This window comes from Equus caballus, chromosome X (genome assembly GCF_041296265.1).
Source record: "Equus caballus isolate H_3958 breed thoroughbred chromosome X, TB-T2T, whole genome shotgun sequence".
In the NCBI taxonomy this organism is placed as follows: domain Eukaryota; kingdom Metazoa; phylum Chordata; class Mammalia; order Perissodactyla; family Equidae; genus Equus; species Equus caballus.
The window spans coordinates 99,706,845-99,725,950 of record NC_091715.1 but is presented as its reverse complement, the minus strand read 5'-3'; the positions used below and the strand labels follow the sequence as shown (position 1 = coordinate 99,725,950).

Below are 19,106 nucleotides of genomic sequence, written 5' to 3'. Positions count from 1 at the left end.
GAAGAGCCTTCTTGACATTAGACTCATGAGGCATCCTAACATAATACAATAGATTTCAAACCTTTTTTTAGCAACAGGACCTTTTCTTTGAACAAAATCTTATGCCAGATGACAATATATGAAACAGATCTCCTTGTCCCCTCAACCTTACCTCCAGACAACTCCTGATGTAGACACACAACCTCCATTATAGCAGAAAGAGCACTTGAGTAAAAGTCAGGGTTCTCTCTTTGGTATAGAACTTATGTGCTGTGTGAGTCACTAAGTTGTACAATAATATTGTCTAGTCTTTCAAGCTGAAAGGCCTATTGAGATATTGCAAGGGAAAGCACGGAAAAAATGACGCAGATCCAAAAGCATTTCTTTCATTGTTATTCAGAGGTATGCTAGATCCAAAGGGAAGATGACAGAGCCCTGGCTTCTATACATTTCTGTAAAGCTCCCCACCTGCCACTGCTGGGCTGGAGTTTTCCGTAAGGGTCACGTGAGTCTCTCTTCTGCAGGCATCACCAACTGTGAATTCCACACTGGTCGAGCAGAGAAGATTTTGCCGCAGCTACTGAAGTCAAAGGAAGATGGGCAGTTAATTGTTGCTGTGGTGAACCCAGCCCGAGCAGGACTGCGTAAGGATGAATAGCTTTCTTGCTACAGAGCTAGTTGGGTGTTCCCATGATGTCCACCAGCTTTAGTGCCTCCTTCGCACACCATGCTAAGAGTGCTCCCAGTGGGCTTGCTCTGAACTTGCTTCTCATGTATTCCTAACCAATACTGAGTTCTGGTCAGTTGGGAGTTTGTGATAACCCAGACCATGATAGTTTAATTATAACAACAGCAATGTGTTTCTTCCTTCAGATCACCGGGTGATTCAAGCCATTCGAAACTGCAGGGCCATCCGCACACTAGTTTTTGTTTCCTGCAAGCCTCAGGGTGAAACCACAAGGAATGTCGTTGAGTAAGTCTTGACTTCTTTTTCAAATTATTTTTTCTTGATGATCAAAGTAAACCATGCTTGTTGTGCAGAATTTGGAAAATGCAGAGACGTGTAAAGAAACAGAAAAAAGTCATTATACTATCATCAAGAGTCAATTATAGGGCCAGGTCTCAGGTGAGGCTGGTAAAGCAACTCACTTTGGGTGTAAAATTTGAGAGTGCCCCAAATCTCAGTAATCAAGATACATTTTTAATGTAGTATTTTCAAAAATCAAAATTACTCCAAAAAGTCCATGATGAAAAAATATTAAGATTTTTAAAACAGTGAAATGCACTCCTGTCCTTCTAAACCCTGTCTCACTCACCTTAGCCTAATCCTGGCCCTGGGTCCGATAAAAGTTTATTTATAAAAGCAGGAAGCCAGCCTTCAGGCCATAGTTTTCCAATTTGATTTTCCAAAATACTGCATCAAAATATTATTTGTCTTGTTTACTGAGTTTTTTGGCACACTCTTCAAGTTTGCATCCAAGGTGGATGCCTCTTGCTTCACTCTAGTTCTGGCACTGGTCAATTACTTTGATTTTTTTTTTTTAAGGAAGATTAACCCTGAACTAACTGCTGCCAATCCTCCTCTTTTCACTGGGGAAGACTGGCCCTGAGCTAACATCCATGCCCCTCTTCCTCTGCTTTATATGTGGGATGCCTACCACAGCATGGCGTGCCAAGTGGTGCCATGTCCGCACCCGGGATCCGAACCGGCGAACCCCGGGCTGTCAAAGTGGAACGTGAGCACTTAACTGCTGCACCACCGGGCTGGCCCCTATTTTGATTTTTGAAATGTTTTCTTGTAATTTCTCTTTCTCTTTTTCTTTTTACACAAGTAATACAATTTCTCTGTAATATTCAGACAACATAGGTGGCTGTAAAGTACAGATGATATACCTGGATGAAACAAGAGAGAATTAAACGTAAATGAATTGAGCTTTCCAGTCAGTGAGCCAGAAGAAGAACAATAAACCTAAAGGAAACTGAAGGAAGACATCAGTAGCATTAAAAAATCCAGACATTAATGAACTACAAAGCAAAAAACCTGTAGACTTGACAGATAAACAAGAAGGGTTATTGAAAGAAGAAAATAAAATAAATAAATTTAATCAAGGATATAAAGGAATAAAACATAAAAATATGAAGTCTTAAATGAGAAAAAGAGCATAACTACAGATTAAGAAATTTTAAAAAAATTATAAGAAAGTACTTTTCTACAACTCCTTCACAATACATTTGAAGACCTAGATGGGTGATTTTCTGGGAAAATGCAAATGGCTAATATTAATTCCAAAAGATATAGTAACCCTAAACAGACCGGTAACCACGGAAAAAAATTGAGAAAGTTGTCAAAGAGCTTCTTCTACCCAAAATAAAATCATTGAGACCCATGAGTTTTCACAGGCTTATTTCCTTGTCTCTGCTTACACATTCACTCTTCCAGTTGTCCTGTATTTTTATTTTTATTATACTATTTAAACATGTTTTTGAATTTTTGATAAAGGTGGCACCTCAGAGTATTCAATAAATGGTGGTGAACAACTGGGTGGTCATGGCAAAAATCAGAAAAGTTGGATCTATGTCTCACACTGTATACCAGGATAAATTACGAAGGAGTCGGAGATTTAAATGTGAAGAAGGGAAACCATAAATGTACCCTAGGAAATCACAGAATTTCTCTTTAGTTGCGGAGTGCAGAAGCCCTTTCTAACTATGAAAATTCAGAAGCCATATAATAAAAGGTTGTTAAATTTGGTTGCATGTAAAATAGCTTCTCCGTTTATTACACCATACACAGAAATGAATTCAAAATGGATCATAGAACTAAATGTAAGAGGTAAAACATAGGAGTAAATCTTTGTGACCTTGGGTTAGGCAAAAGCCTTCTTAGATGTAATGTCAAAAACCCAAACAACAGCAAAATATATATATAAATATATGTGTGTGTGTGTGTATAATTGGACATCATCCAAGTTAAAAAAAACTTTGGTGCTGCAAATGATACCATCAAGAAAGTGAAACGATAAGGAGCTGGCCCAGTGGCGCAGTGGTTAAGTGCGCATGTTCCGCTTCAGCGGCCTGGAGTTTGCTGGTTTGGATCCCGGGTGCGGACATGGCACCACTCGGCAAGCCACACTGTAGTAGGTGTCCCACATATAAAGTAGAGTAAGATGGGCACAGATGTTAGCTCAGGGCTAATCTTCCTAAAAAAAAAACAGGAAAGTGAAAAGACAACCCACAGAATGGGAGAAAATATGTGCAAATCATTTATCTGAAAAGGGACTGGTATCCAGAAGCCAGACACAAAAGGCCACATGTTGTATGATTCCATTTGTAGGAAATGTCCGTACTAGGCAAATCTCTACAGACAGAAAGTAGATTTGTGGTTGTCTAGGGCTGAGGGTGAGGAGTTTGGGGAGAAATGGGGAGTGACTGCTAAGGGGTGCATGATGTCTTCTTGGATTAATGAAAATATTCCAAAATTGATTGCTATGACGGATGCCCAACTCTGAATATACTAAAAATCACTGAACTGTATAAATGGGTGAGCTGTATGGGATGTGAATTACATCTCAGTAAAACAGTTAAAAAATCAATAACTTGCGTGATAACAAGCACTAAAAGCAAAGACAAGAGACAACATACAAACTGGAAAAAAATATGCAGTTTATATTACAGACAAAGACTTTTTCCCTTAATTTATAACAAACTCCTGGAGATCAATAAGAACAACAGCCCAAAAGAAAGATGAACAGAAGATATGAAAAAAATATTATAAATGTGTTTATGAATCATGAAAAGATGCTCAGTGTCTTCCGTTATAATGGAAATGCAAATTAAGAGTACCCTGAGATAACCACTTTTTACATCTCAGACTGGTCAAAGTTCAAAAGTTTGATAATGCACTGTTGGTGATACTATGAGGAAACATGAACTCTAAAAAATTGCTGTGTGGAGTGTAAATTGGTACTATCCCTATAGAAGGAAATTTAGCAATATAGATTAAAATTATAAATGTGTATAAACCGTTTGACCCAGTAGTTCCATTCCTGAGGCTGTATCCTACAAATATACTGACACACATGTAAAATTACATACCGACAAAGTTATTTATTGCAGTATAACAGCAAACAGTGAAATATCCTAAAAGTCCATCTGTGGGGAACTGGTTAAATCAACTGTGCTACATTCCTACAGTGGAATACTGTGCTGCTGTAAAAAGGAATGAAGATGTTCTTTATATACTGATGTGGAAAGATCTCTAAGAAATATTATTTTTTAATGACAGCTTTATTGAGATATAATACACATATCATAAAATTCATCCATTCAATGGTTTTTGGTATGTTCTCATACTTGTGCAGCCATCACCACTGTCTAATTCCAGAACATTTTCATCGCTTCAAAAAGAAATTCTGCACCTCTCACCAGTCACTTCCCATTTTTCCCCAACCCCCTGGCCCTAGGCAACCACTAATCTACTTTCTGTGTGTGTCTATTTGCCTATTGTGTGCATTTCATACAAGTTAAGTGATACAACATGTGGTTCTGTGCATCTGGCTTCTTTCACTTAGCATGATGTTTTCAAGGTTTTTCCGTGCTATAGCATGTATCAGTCCTTCATTCCTTTTTATGCCCAAATAATATTCCATTGTATGGATATAGCACATTTATTTATTCACTCATCAGTTGATGGACATTGGGTTGTTTCTGCCTTTTGGCTCTTAGGAATAGTGCTGCTATGAACATTTGTGTGCAAGTTTTTGGGTGGACATGTGTTTTCATTTCTGTTGGGTAGATACCTAGGAATGGAATTGCTGGGTCATATGGTAACTCTATATTAACCTTTTGAGGAAGTGCCAGACTGTTTTCCAAAGCATCTGCCCAACTTTACATTCCCACCAACAGTGTATGAGGGTTCCAGTTTCTCCGCATCCTCACCAATTCTTTTTACTTTTTATTTTGCTGAGGAAGACTGGCCCTGAGCTAACATCCATTCCCATCTTTCTCTACTTTATATGTGGGACGCCTGCCACAGCATGGCTTGCCAAGCGGTGCCATGTCTGCACCTGGGATCTGAAGTGGTGAACCCCGGGCCACCGAAGCAGAACGTGGGCACTTAACTGCTGCACCACTGCGCCGGCCCCTCACCAATTCTTATCATCTGTCTTTTTGATTATGTCCATCCTCGTGGGTAGGAAGTGGTATCTCCTTATGGTTTTGCTTTGCATTTCCCCAGTGGCTAATGATGTTGAGTACTGTTTCATATGCTTATTTGCCATTTGTATGTCTTCATTGGAATAATGTCTGTCAGATCCTTTGCCCATTTTTTTAATTGGGTTGTCTTTTTGTTATTGAGTTTTAAGATTTCTTTATATATTCTAGATACAAGTCCCTTATCTCAGATACACAATTTACAAAAATTTTCTCCCTTCTGTGGGTTCTCTGTTCACTTTCTTGATGGTGTCCTTTGAAACATGAGTAATTTTGAAGATGTCCAGACTATTTTTCTTAAAATTTTTAAAAAATTTTTCCTCTTCTCCCCAAAGCCTCCAGTACATAGTTTTATATTCTTGTTGTAGGTCCCTCTGGTTGTGCTATGTGGGACGCCGCCTCAACATGGCCTGATGAGCAGTGCCATGTCGGCGCCCAGAATCCAAACCGGTGAAACCCTGGGCTGCCAAAGCGGAGTGCACAAACTTAACCACTCGGCCACGGGGCTGGCTCCCAGACTATTTTTCTTTTGTGGCTTATGATTTTGGTTCTAAGGTGTTTTACTAAGTGGAAATGGCAAGGTGTGCAGAATTGTTTATATAATACTAAACTATCTTTTTGAAAAAGGACAAAGGATGAAGAGAAGAATATAGATTTGTATTTGCTTGTATATGCGTAGACAAACTGGTAAGTTGGGGCTGGCCCTGTGGCGGAGTGGTTAAGTTTGCGCGCTCCCCTTCAGTGGCCCAGGGTTTTGCCAGTTCGGATCCTGGGCACCGACATGACACCGCTCATCAGGCCATGTTGAGGCGGCATCCCACATGCCACAACTAGAAGGACCTACAACTAAAAATATACAACTATGTACTGGGGGGCTTTGAGGAGAAAAAGGAAAAATAAAATCTTTGAAAAAAAAAAAAAGAAACTGGTAAGTTTTATAAGCAACTGATAATAGTTATCTATGGTGGGAGAGAACTGGGGAGATGAGAGTCACAAGTGGGAAGGAGACTTCACTGTATACCTTTTTACGTTATTTCATTTTTTAATAAAATGAAAACTTTCATTATGCAAAACAATAAATAAAAAAAATGCAATGATTAAGAGTGAACCTAGGATTCTGCTGACACTCATACTGAGTAAAACAATAAACATGGCCTCAAAAAGGCAAGAAAAATGTATTTTGAAAGGACAGTATGTGCATATGATAGAAGAAATTCAAACAATACAAGAGTATGCAGTGAATAATGAGTTTCTTTCTTACTCCCGACCCCAGTACTTCAGATGTCACCACTCTTACCAGTTTCTTATGTAGCCTACCAGAGATATTTTGTGACTATACGTGTGTGTGTGCGCACATATCATCCCTCTTTTTTTTTTTTAACAAATGGAAACAGACTGTAGACACTGTTGTGCACCATGCTTTTCACTAACAATAGATTTTGGAGATTGTTCTGCAATGATGTAGAATCTGCATCAATACTTACAGGTCTACTTAACATTTGTAAAAGGCTGTGTAGTTTTTAATTTACATAAATATGTCATTTAACTAGTCCCTTGCTAATGAATTTTAAGGTGGTTTCTTCTCTATTGTTACCACAATGTTACAGTGAATATCCTTGTACATATATCTTTTCACATATGTGCAATATGTATGTGTATATGTGATGAATAAGTCTATGTGATTTTATATATATATATATATATATATTAGATAAATCCCTGATATTGAATTGTTGAGTTAAGGGATATATCCTCTTAACATTTTCATATATTTTCTAACAGAGCTCTAGAATCAGCTTATCAAAAATATCCTTTTGGGATTATGATTGGAGGTACACTGAATTTATTAATTAATTTAAGGAGGATTGAAATCTTTACAGTATTTTTTTCTGTCTAGGTATGTAGTATACCTCTTCAGTTACTCTAGTCTTATGTAATTCTCTAAAACTGTATATATGTATATATTTTTTCCAATATAGGTCTTTCTTCTTAGGGTTAATACAAGACATAATAAAGATTTATTGCTAGTATGAATGGGACCTTTTTCATGACGTTTTCTAAGTGGTTATTGCCTATCTTGTGTCCAGCTACTTTACTCTTTTATTAGTTTTATTCATTTTCCAATTGAATCTCTTGGATTTTGTTGGTAGCTGGCCATATGATCACCATATAAAAAGTTTTGTTTCTCTCCTTCCAATACTGTTTTTTCTTATTATATTGGATAAGAAAATGTTCCCTTGTAGGAGTGACAGTGAATATCTCGTTTTGTTCCTGACTTCAATGGGACAGTGCTATTTAAACTATTGAGTGTTAGCCAAGGAAACAAGAACTCTTCTGCTTTGTTGCTTTGACTGCAAACCGGTACAACCTTTTTTAGAACAGTTTAGTGGTACATATCTTAGGGCCCTCAAAACATACAGGCCCTTCACCTCAGCACTTCCACTGAAAAGGTCAAAATGTATGCAAAGATATAACTAGAAGAATACTCACGGAGGGGCTTTTCAAGTAGCACAAAGTTAGAAACAGCTTACGTTTTCAATAGCAAGGAATTAGATAAGTAAACTGTTTGATTTATTTAATGAAATGCCATATAGCCAATAAAAGGGAGGTAGCTTTACATATAATGTTTTGGAGAGATGCTCATGATGCACTGTTAACTGAAGAAGGTTGTAAAGCAGTATGTACAAAATGTGCAGTGTGACTCCATTTTAAGGAACCAATTTAAATATACATATTTGGAAAGCTGTGTCGTGAAAAGTAAGCAGTGGTTATCCTTTTCCGAATGGTGAGTTTCTAGGTGAATTATGTTCTCATTTTTGCTTGAGTACCTTTGAAATAATGGAAAAAAGTAATCTACTTTGCAAAATTTCAATAGAACAATTTAATCCAGTAATATTTATTAATTACCTACTGTGTGCCAATCATACAGAAAAGTATATGACCGAGGCCCCTTGCTCCATTCACCATGGAATCCCCACTCTGGTTCACACACTGGGAACATAGAGATGGCTAATAAGCAGTTTTTGCCTCATTTCTACCCTCAAAAAGATTGTATTCCAGTGAGGAAGATGGTTAGAAAAAAACCAGGTGGTTACATTAAATATAAAGGCTGTTACAGAGAGAAGCACAGGGGGTTGTGGGAACACAGAGGAAAGGCTTCAGTTTTAAGAAATTGTGTTCCTGTAGGTTCTCCTTGGTTTCCAGGAACTGATATTATGATCTGTTTCTACAGGCTGTGCTGTCCTCCCAACTCCGCTAAGAAGCTCCTCGGCGAGCCTTTTGTCCTGAGACAAGCTGTGCCTGTGGATCTGTTTCCCCACACCCCACACTGTGAACTGGTGCTCCTCTTCACTCGATAAGCAGCCTCCTACAAGACTGCAGGCTCATTGTTAAGGCCGAAGTTTCAGTGTCTTCCAGGTTTGGCATATTGCTACATGGCAGACCTTGAGAGCCTTCCCGGGGAAACCAGTCTTTGGATTGTGAGCAGGAAGAATGTAGTAGGCCTACCGTCCGAGGCCATTTTATAACCTTAGTTTTCAGGTTCCCTTGCTCTCATGCGTGTTTGCCTGGTTGTGACCACTCTTTGGCCTTGGATCTAGACTGTACTTTCTTTTTGCTGTCAGCCTGGCATGGCTCCCTTGGTACTAGTTTGTAGTCTTGTCTCCTCTGTCTGACTCTGCCTGTGATGACAACTGAGCTTTTCTCTGCAGTTGGTAATAATTTCACGTTGACTCAGGTCTCTCTATTTACCCAGAGATTATACTAGGTATTTTCTGTGTTCATGAGGTATCCAAGGATTAGAACTAGAGACAAATCCAGCTTTTTAAAAGAGCAGAGTAAGCTATGAAGTGGCTGCAGGATGACTGCATGATCTCAGTAGAGCGTCATGCCTTTTTTTTTTTCTTTTTAGTCTTTGAGGCTTCTAGAATACCCTTTAAAAATGTGGTTACTCCTAGGAGCAATAGCACCAATTATCTCCTCTGTAGGGAGAATTGGTCATAGTAGTGACTCTATGGGAAAGGACATCTTCAAAGAAGAGACTGAATACCTATAATTGTGCTGTGTAGCATGGAGGCAGAAAGGTCCAGAATCCCTTAATGATGCAGTGTACACTATAATAAATTGGATATTGAAACAGACATTCTCTATTTCATGATTTCTTCAATTATAGAGTTGTTCTTGGATACTTGCCCAAAAATTTAGATTATGTTTGGAATCTTGTAACAGCCCAGAGACATGTAACTTAGCAAGTGTTGTCTGATTTACAAGATGATATCAGGTCAAGTAGTATTTTTAACTCTTCTCAATCCTCAATACTTCTAGAGAAGCCTCCTCAGAAAAATGTGGCTATTGAAGCTACTATATGAATATTGATTTAAAAAATACAACAAAGAAATAATCTAAAGTGATAAAAAGTGTTGATTTATAGTAGTCAGATAAGTTTTATTTCCATTTCCCTATTTTTTGTTTTATGCAATGGGGTTATATTATTTTTATAACTTAAAAATTTTTAAATGTAAAGCGACTTGTATTTTCTCCTCCTTTGTTTCCCATATCTGTAAATGGCAATCCTGTCTATTAGTTACCTAAGCCGGAAACCAGACTTATCTTTCTCGTTCTCATATCCAACTTCCTACAAGGCGGATTCCACCTGGATACCTTTTAGGTGCTCCAAACTCAACATGCCTAATTTCTAATGCTCACATCTTTCCCCCAAACCTGTTCTGGCTTCTATATTCTCAGTCTTGAGGAATATACTGATCTATTCAGTCACTCGAGCCAGGAGCCTGGGCATTATATCTGAGTCCTGCTCCTGTACCCCTGTCCGCATCCAGTGTATCACCAAGTCTCCATCACTGTAGGCTACCATCATCTCTCACTTACTGAGAGAGCCATCTTCCCGACTGACGTCGCTGTGTCCCCTCTTGCCCCCATCCATTTCATTCTCTACAGCCAGTGAGTTTTCTAAAATACCAGTCTCGTTATGTTTCTCCAACACTTAAAATCTGTCATTAGCTTCTTAGTGCTTGTTTTTCTTTATTGCTTTTAAAATAAAGTCCCAAATTCTTGATGTAGCCTCAAAGCCCCTTCAAAATCTGGGCAGCCTCCTTTCTCTATACACTTTGAATTCCTTTCCCTGGAAAAGACAAATTTCTTCCATTCTGATCCTTTTCATATTCTGTTTTCTCAGCTTGGAATGTGCTTTTCCTTACCTCTTCTGGCTAACTCTATTCATCTTTCTATTTTTAACTTAGATATTCCCCAAGGAATATCTAATGAATAAACATAGGATTAGCTGTGGATAATCAGCTTTCTGATAATTCCACTGTTGTGAAATCTTTTAAGTAAGGTGATTTTAGAATCGTGCTTCCATCATTTTTATTATGAAAACTTTCAAACATACAAGAAAGTTGAAAGAATAGTACAATGAACACCAGTAGGTCCACCACCAAGATTCAAAAAATGTTAACGTTTTTTCATATTTGCTTTATCTGCGTATCTGTTCTTTGATAAACCATTTGAAAAGTTGTAGACATCACGACACTTCACCTTTGAATAACTCAGCATACATCTTCTAAGCATAAGGACGTTTTTCTACATAACCATAATACCATAAGCCCAGCTAAAAAAAATTAACAGTACCCCACTGATCTTCACTAATATTATCTAATATCTTGTTCAGTGCTTCCTGAAGTGTGGTCTGCAGACTGATGGTTCACAGGGAGATGAGGAGCTTGCACCAGAGTGTGTATCAGTGCACCACGTTCTTCATCAAGAAAATCTTGTTATCAAAAAGAGCAACCAAATTAAACAGTGTGCTTAGTGACATAGTTCATTTATATCTGTGGGCTGCCTGAGTAGCACTGCTCCGTATTCAGATTTCCCTAGCTCTCCCCTAAATGTCTTTTGTGGCCAGTTCACATGTTGCATTTGGTTATTGTGTCTCTCTTTAGTCTCTTTTAATCCAGAACATTCTTCCCACTTTTTTTTTTTTTCATGGCACTGACTTTTAGAGACCAGGTCTGCCCCACATCATGGATCTGTCTGATTGTAGGGTGACTAACTGCCCTGGTTTGCCTAGGACTATCCTGGTTTTGGCACTGATCCTGCATCCCGACACACCCCTCAGTCCTGGGCAAACCAGGGTGGTGTGTTTCCTTATGGTGATGTTCAGCTCCTCCTTCAGCCCTGAAATTTACGTAAAACGGAAGTTGTTTGGTCAAGAGGCTTGATTAGATTCAGATTAAACCATTTTTGACAAAAATACTTCATAAATGATGCTGTGTATGTTATGTTACATCTCATCAAGAGGCATGTAATGTCAGTTGTCCACTCTTAGTAAAGGTGATGATTAACAAGAAATAATAACAATTAATAATATAATTAACAAGAAATCTGGTGGATGTTACTTTGGTACCTTGTGACTCTTCTGTTCCCCAATATTTATCACCTAAAGATTTTAGCGTCCATCACTTACTATTTCTGGACTCAGTAATTTGTTTTTCCAATTTTTAAAATTTATTTCCTGACTTGGTGATTTAATGGGGGTTGCAAAATGGTGATTTCCTAATTCTGTCATCCAGTCTATGTTTCTTAGCTGGCCTTCTTGTGTAAAGATGAGCTTTTTCTCATCTATAGGATACGAACCAAAAAGGTCAGGTAAAAGCCTAATTCCTTCCCCTTGAATACCAATTTTCAGAGCAAGAATTTGATGTAATAGTTATTTCCAATGGTACTAATTTTATTTATTTTTTGAATATCACTTGACTCAATGTTTTTCTTATTTAAATGCAGTGTTTTACATTCAATTCAATCATTTTCTTTGAAATGCTCAAATTTTCTCCAGTTTGGCCAGTGGGAGTTCCTGTAGGCTGGCTCCCATGTCCTTTTGACATGCCTCCATGAGTCTCTGAGCACTTAGATCTTGGCACAAGATTCCTAGGCTCGCCATACATTTCCCTGCTCCAGTCCTGGAATCAGCCATTTCCAAGGAGACTTTTAATGGAGAATGCTATTTAGAAACCAAGATCTGGATGCTGGATGTTAGAGGCAAAATCTAATAGTACTGTATTCTAGTCTGTGAGCTGTAAAACATTAGTACAGTGACCAACTGTTCTGATTTACTCTGAACTTGGGACTTTCATTGCTAAAACCAGGAGCATCCTAGGCAAATCAGGATAAGTTGGTCACCCTAAATTGGTCACGTTGTTGATACGGTAATGATTAAGGAAGAACAGTGGAAATTGGGGTTGGGACTTATGAACCAGTAGTAGCTAAAGTAGCTGTAAATTCCCAGGAGATTTAATGCTTTTTACTAAATGACCTCTTCCCGCTGTAAAATATCTAGGTCTAGGGCTGTGGAGCGCAAACTTCACTGCACATTAGCATCACCTGGAGAGCAATTTAACAATACTGATCCCTGGGCCCCAGACATGCCAATTTAATTGGTTTAGGGAGGGGCTCAGGCAGCAGTATTTTAAAAATGCCTCCCAGTGATTCTCATGTGCCCCAAGGTTGAGAACCAGTGGTCTAGGTGGGGCTTTACCTTCCAAAGTGTGGCCTCTGGACCAGCAGCATTGGCATCACCTAGGAGCTTGTTAGAAATGCAGACTTTCAGTCTACACCTCAACTGGATTGGAAACTCTGAGGTGGAGCCCAGCCATTTGTGCTTTAATGTGCCCTCCGGATGATTCTCATGCACACTGAAGTCTGAGAACCACTGGTTTAGAGTGGCTGCTGTCGGTCAGGTAAAAATTAGACTGTTGGTGGTAAGCACGATGTAGTCTACACAGAATACTGATAATAATAACGTACACCCAAAATTTCACAATGTTATAAACCATTATGACCTCAATAAAATAATAAAAGAAAATTAAAAAATGAAAAATAAAAAACCGTGGTTCCTGGGGCTTGGGCCCTTCCCCCAGATATTCTGATTTAATTGGTGTCTGGGGTGTGGCCCAAGTATCTGGATTTTTAAAAGATTCCCACCGTGATTCTAATGTGCGGCCAGGGTTATGATCCTCTGATTAGGGCTCTGGTTCCCAAACTTGTCAGCACATTAAAGTTCCCTGGGGATCTTTTAAAACTTCCAAAACCCAGGCCACACTCCAGACCAATTATATCATCACGCTCTCTGGGGGTGAGACTCAGGCGTTGGTAATTTTGAAGTTTTCCCAGAGATTCCAGTGTTCAGCCAGTGTTGAGAACCACAGGGTTAGGGTATTTGTTTTGGGGCTGGAAGGGAGAAGAGAATGACTGTCATCTGCTGAGATTTAAGTCTCCCAACCTTCACCTTCAAAATCACATTGCCAATTTATAATTTACAGAGTCATCATTGTCATTTTTCTAAGAAATATATTTCAAAATGGGCTGCCCATAAAGTACCGTCATGAACCAATTGAAGCTCCCTTAGAGCTCACCAATTAGTACAAATGCAAAAGGACAATTGAAATGAAATATAATTATTATGTCCCAGACTTAAAAATTTTCCATCAGCTCACTCGATTCCATCATGAAATGTATTTCCACATCCTATTTCCCCTTGTTTCTTCTCAAAGGAGACTAAGTGGAGTGGCAATGCCGACATCTAGCCCAGAACAACACAATGGAGGAATATGTCAGTATCAAGTCACTCTTAACTGTTAAGGATCCTCAGGGTGTGTGGAGAGGAGAGGTCTTGCTCTGAGGACCCAGAAAAGGAATTTAAATATTAAAGGTGCTGGAATTCCTGGCTTGCATTTACTGATCACTTTTACTTGGAACCAGTTCAAGGAATACCTGAGAAGAGAGGGCTATGTTATACTTAGCTGTTTACTAGTCTCTCTCCTCCAACTAGACTGTAAGGTTTGAGGGGACAAGGGCTATATCCTGTTCAGTGTGGTATCTCTGTCTAGCACCTAGCACAGTGTCTGAAATGTGGCAAGTGCTCAAAGAGGCAATATAGCATACTGGTCAAGAGAACTGGCTTTGGAATCAGGCTGACCTGGCCTTGAATCCTGGCTCTGTCACTTATATGCTGTGTGACCTTGGATGAGTGACTTAACCTCTCCAACCCTCTGTTCCTGACCCGTCTCCCTGCAAAAGAAGGGTACTTACCTCACAGGATTGTTGTGACCCATTCAGCAAAACAATATATGTAAAGCACTTTGCAAATTGTCTGGCACATAGTTGGCACGCATTAAGTGGGAGTTATTCTTAATAATCCGATTATTTGTTGAAGGAATAAATGGATGTCGTAGTCTGCTTTCCCTTCCCACTCTTGAGATCAACAAGCAAAAATAACCTAATCAATTTGCTTTCTCTAAGATTTCAATACTTAATTTAAGGTAAACAAAACCAAACACACATTGGCAAGAGTCCCTTCCCTGTTGGTGTGGGTGTTTCTCAGCATTTATGTTATAGTCAGATATTACAGCTTCTAGTACAAAGTTTAAATACAGTTTGAAGAAAAATGAAGCATAGAAAACAGATATGGAAGGCCATCCCTCATTTTGTTACCCTCATAATATTGGTTGCTGAAATAATCCACTTGTCAAATCCCTTTGTACTACTGTGAGAAGTGCTAATGTAAGACGTGTTTTCTGAAAATCACCGTGATGAGGTGTCGTGAATTAAGGGCTTTGGTGCAGAAGTGATGGAGTTCCCTTCTGGGTAGAATAGCTCAGGATCATCAGCTGCCCAGAACATTTATTGACTTGCCCTTTCCTGCTCCTAAAAGGAAACTTGTTTCTAGGGGTGGGTTTTTTTGTTTGAATTAAACGTACTCTAAATGCTGCATGGGATCCTGGACTGTACCCTGATCAGAAGAAGGACATTAGTGGAAAAACCAGTGAACTCTGAAGACCGTCTGTAATTTAGTAAATAGTATTGTGCTAATGTTAATATCATAGTTTTGATCAATATACCCGAGTTTTGTGAGATATTAACATTAGGGGAAGCTGGGTGAAGGGTATACGGGAACTCTGTGTACCATATTTACAACTTTTCTGTAAATCTAAAATTATTTCAAAATACATTAAAGAAAAAACCTAAGTACAGTCTTTAGAAAACTAAACATACTGATTGAAAGCTAATTCTAGAAAAACCAAGTCTGGGCAGGTGTTGAGACCACGGCCCCAGAGAGACAATAGTGCTCACCCAGATACCCAGATGTGTGCTAGATGTTTGACTAACTGTAAACACCACCCGTGACAAGGTGACAAGAGATTAGGGGTGGGGGGTAGCAGGTAGCAATTCTTTTACAATAAAGAATTTCTGGCAGCCTACCAACAAACAGTTCCTTTCTGTCAGTATAAGCTGGCCTAGTTCAAAACACAGCAGCCTCACTTAAAAGAGGTCCAAACATATAAGTTTTTTTAAACTCCCATCTTAGAGTTTGTTTGGCTAGGTGTTTGGAAGGAATTTCTCATTGTAGTGCTAAACCTGAAATGGTAGTTGTACCCTGAACAGGAGAAGGAGTGGGAAGAGGAAGGATCCAGCCCATTTTAAAGCACCAGGCCCCTCAGCATTCAGTTCTTCTTTATTCCCTGAGTGAAATGGTCTGCAGAGTTAACTCCTGTGTCAGTTAAAAGACAGGTGTGTCAGTAACCTAGTGTGACCAGCATGACAATCTGAAAAAATGTATTATTACAAATGGTGTTGGCAGAGGGGGAGTGGAATCTAAAAGGACTATGGCACTCTTCATTCTCTTAGGTTCTTTAGGGATGAACTCTTTTATGTATGTTTTCCATAGTTATGATCAGCATGTGTACCTGCTATTTTGTATTTTGCTGTTTTCACTTAACATTATTTCACATTCTGGTTCCCGCGTGCACAGTGCACCTAATTGTCATCTTTAATGGCCGTGTAACATTCCATTGTATTGAATAGCATGATAGTTCTTAGGACTAGGCTCATTTTTCTGAGGAGATATAAAAGGCCTGCTGTCTCTTAGCACCAGAGGTCTATTTTAGTTCCTGGAAGTGGCGACTGGCATGAGTGTGGGATTGCGTGGGATCCCTGAGTCATCGTTGCACAGCACAGTTTGAGTGCTTTGTTAACATCGGTCTGCCTGCTACCCATCAGCAGAGCTTCCTGGGCTCCCTGGACCTGAGCCGGACACTTCATGGGCACAGGGGCAGAAAGAGAAGCCCCCTGACTCCCATGACCCTCAGCTGGTACTCTCTCTGTGCCAACAACGGGAAGTTCCTGCTGCTTTCTCTCTTGCCTGGGGTAACAACTCCACCTGTGTTTCCCACAGAGCTCGATATGAGAGAAAAAGGAAGAGGAGTGGGAGGATGGATTATTATAGCTAAAGGAATAAGGCACAGGTCAGGAGTGCCATGTCTACAGTTCCTTTAGGTGCATCTGTGAAAATGAAGTGAGATGATAAAATGATTTTAAGTCCTGGAAAGCTGGCCAATAGCTCTCGTTCTCTACACCCCTTTCTGCCAAATCCACGTTTTGGCCACTGGATAAAGGGTGTACAGGGGTCAGTGACAAAGCAATGAGTCCAGGGTTGACCCCTATCCTACCCATGGCCAATGGCATTTTATACTTAAGAACAGATTCTCCTGAGAAGAGTGGTTTTGTGTGCGGTACACTTGGTTAAGCCTTGCCAGTAGCAACTGTCTTGAAAACGAGTGATTCTAAATAGGTTATTGGGAGGGAAGAATGATATTCCGAGCACAACGGGTATGGCCCAAGCACCAAACACTCACATCTCCAGGGGATTTATAGCTAGGTTAGCTACTACTGGTTTCCGTGCTCCAACCCTAAATTATCACGGTTCTTCCTTAACCCTTAGTGTGTACGAACAAGAGGACCCGTGTACTGCGGATCACACTAGATGCCAACCCTGCTGCTAGGGTACCACAGGGTGGGTAGAAACAACATACGAATGAAGCGTGGCGACAGATGTCAGGAGTTGAAAACCATTCAGAACAGAGGGCCCCCTCTGCCTGTGCATATTGAATTCTCTAGTCAGAAAGCCCAGGCCTGTCTTGCAAGACAAAATGGATAAGTACCCAGAGCCACGTGGGGCTTGTTGAATGATAGGCCAGAGTCATGTGCTTGAAGGGTCTCTGACAGGAGCTAGGCTTTAAAAGTCCTGGAGGAGGGAGGCCAAGACCTTGACAATGAAAGAGAGAAACTCCGAGGCAACCACTTGCCTGAAAGAAAATTTGCCCTCTAGGCTCAAGAAACTATTGTTAATCTTGGTCCCTAGGCTGCCACGCTGAGACTTAGGTTCCTAAACCTCTTTGGCAGGTTTAGGATTCTCAAAGACAAGGGTATGGGGGGCGGTGGTTGGCGGTGGTCATAGTTACCTTCGTTTCTCTATGCTCTTTGTACTTTAGAAGCTAAGACGTCTCTCTTTCACTTGTTCTTTGCAGAAAAGAGGATGCCTGTCCCAGAAGGGGGGTACAGCTGTCTAATGATCTAAGCTCCTCCCCTAATGATAATAATAGTAGCTAACATTTAACGAGCTACTTATGTGCTGAGCACTATGCTAAGCATTTTTATGTGGATTGTCCCCTTTGATCCTCACAACAAGCCTATGAGGTAGGTACTCTTATTCCTGTCTTCACTGGGGGACATTGCCAGGTCACTCAGCTTGATGTAGAGTTTGGAAAGTGCAGTAACAGCCTGCAGCAACAAAATTAAGACTCACTCAAAAATAAATAAGGGTATGCTGGCTGTATTTGGGGGATATTCTTTAAATGACTTTTTGTGACTGCTAGATTCTGTGTCGGAAAATTTGGTTGACACCCAGGGACACATATATTGTACGAAGTGTGCCAATATACTGAAATTCAGTTTTTGGGGTTTGTTTTGGTTTATTTTTTATATTTTTAAAATTCTTCCTTTTTCTCCCCAAAGTCCCCCGGTACATAGTTGTGTATTCTTCGTTGTGGGTTCTTCTAGTTGTGGCATGTGGGATGCTGCCTCAGCATGACCTGACGAGCGGCGCCACGTCTATGCACAGGATTCGAACCGGCGAAACCCTGGGCCGCCAAAGCAGAGCACGTGAACCCAATCACTCAGCCACGGGGTCAGCCCCAGTTTTCTTTTTTTTTTAAGATTTTATTTTTCCTTCTTCTCCCCAAAGCCCCCCGGTACATAGTTGTATATATTTTTAGTTGTGGGTCCTTCTAGTTGTGGCATGTGGGACATTGCCTCAGCATGGCTTGATGAGCAGTGCTAGGTCGGTGCCCAGGATCTCAACTTGTGAAATCCTGGGCTGCCGAAGCAGAGCACGTGAACTTAACCGCTCGGCCACGGGGCCCACTCCTGAAATTCAGTTTTGTTGTTTCAACCTAAATTCTCCACCCTACCCACATTCATAGGTGGCACTCCCACCCCTTTCAGCCACACTTCTCCTTCCCTCTTGGCTGAGAAAGTCTGCCTGCCTCATAAACGTACATGCCATAAAGAGAAATGTGGATGATCCAATTTTCTTAAGAACCTTGGTTGGTTGAATTACAATCTCCTGCCTGATAAAACTCTTCTTCAGTAGAGAGATTTGCTGTATCCCCATGTGAGAGTGATTGTCAGCAGAATTCTCCAGTGATATTTATCAGGCAAATTGGAGGAAAGTAGGTGGGTCAAGGTGGCCAGAAGACGACCCAGAAAAGATGTAGTATTTTTGGATAGAGAAGATAGAGCACTGGCCCAGGCACACAGGAGATGTGGATTTGAGGAGCATGTCTGTCAGCGATCAGCTTTACAATCTTGGACAAGTCACTTAACCTGTCTGTACCCCAAGTTCTTCATCTGTTTAACGACTGGGGTTGGACTAGAGGCTCTGTAAGGTTTTTTCCAGCTCCATGACTCAGAAGCTGAGCCTCAGTCAGAATCCTGTCAAAGACTCACAAGATGCCTCGAGTGGTTCCCTTGGAGATAAGGCCATAGGCAATGCATAATAGCAAATAATG

General features: G+C 40.1%; 1 protein-coding gene across 19 annotated transcripts in view; it reads left to right on the top strand.

Annotated features, from left to right (window-relative positions):
* The window catches only part of TRMT2B (tRNA methyltransferase 2 homolog B), a 136,135-nt gene that overhangs the window by 26,571 nt on the left and 90,458 nt on the right, over nt 1–19,106 (top strand). For 10 of the 19 annotated variants that reach the window (XM_023634393.2, XM_023634390.2, XM_070257880.1 and 7 more), the window contains 3 exons: nt 504–623; nt 853–952; nt 8,423–9,329. In XM_023634393.2, the coding sequence (XP_023490161.1) occupies nt 504–623; nt 853–952; nt 8,423–8,549 (347 nt within the window). In that variant the 3' untranslated portion in view covers nt 8,550–9,329. Of the gene's footprint in view, nt 1–503; nt 624–852; nt 953–1,837; nt 2,370–8,422; nt 9,330–17,564; nt 17,734–19,106 lie in introns of those variants that run through there. The other 9 variants (XM_070257881.1, XM_070257887.1, XM_070257886.1 and 6 more) reach the window with 3 other exon arrangements.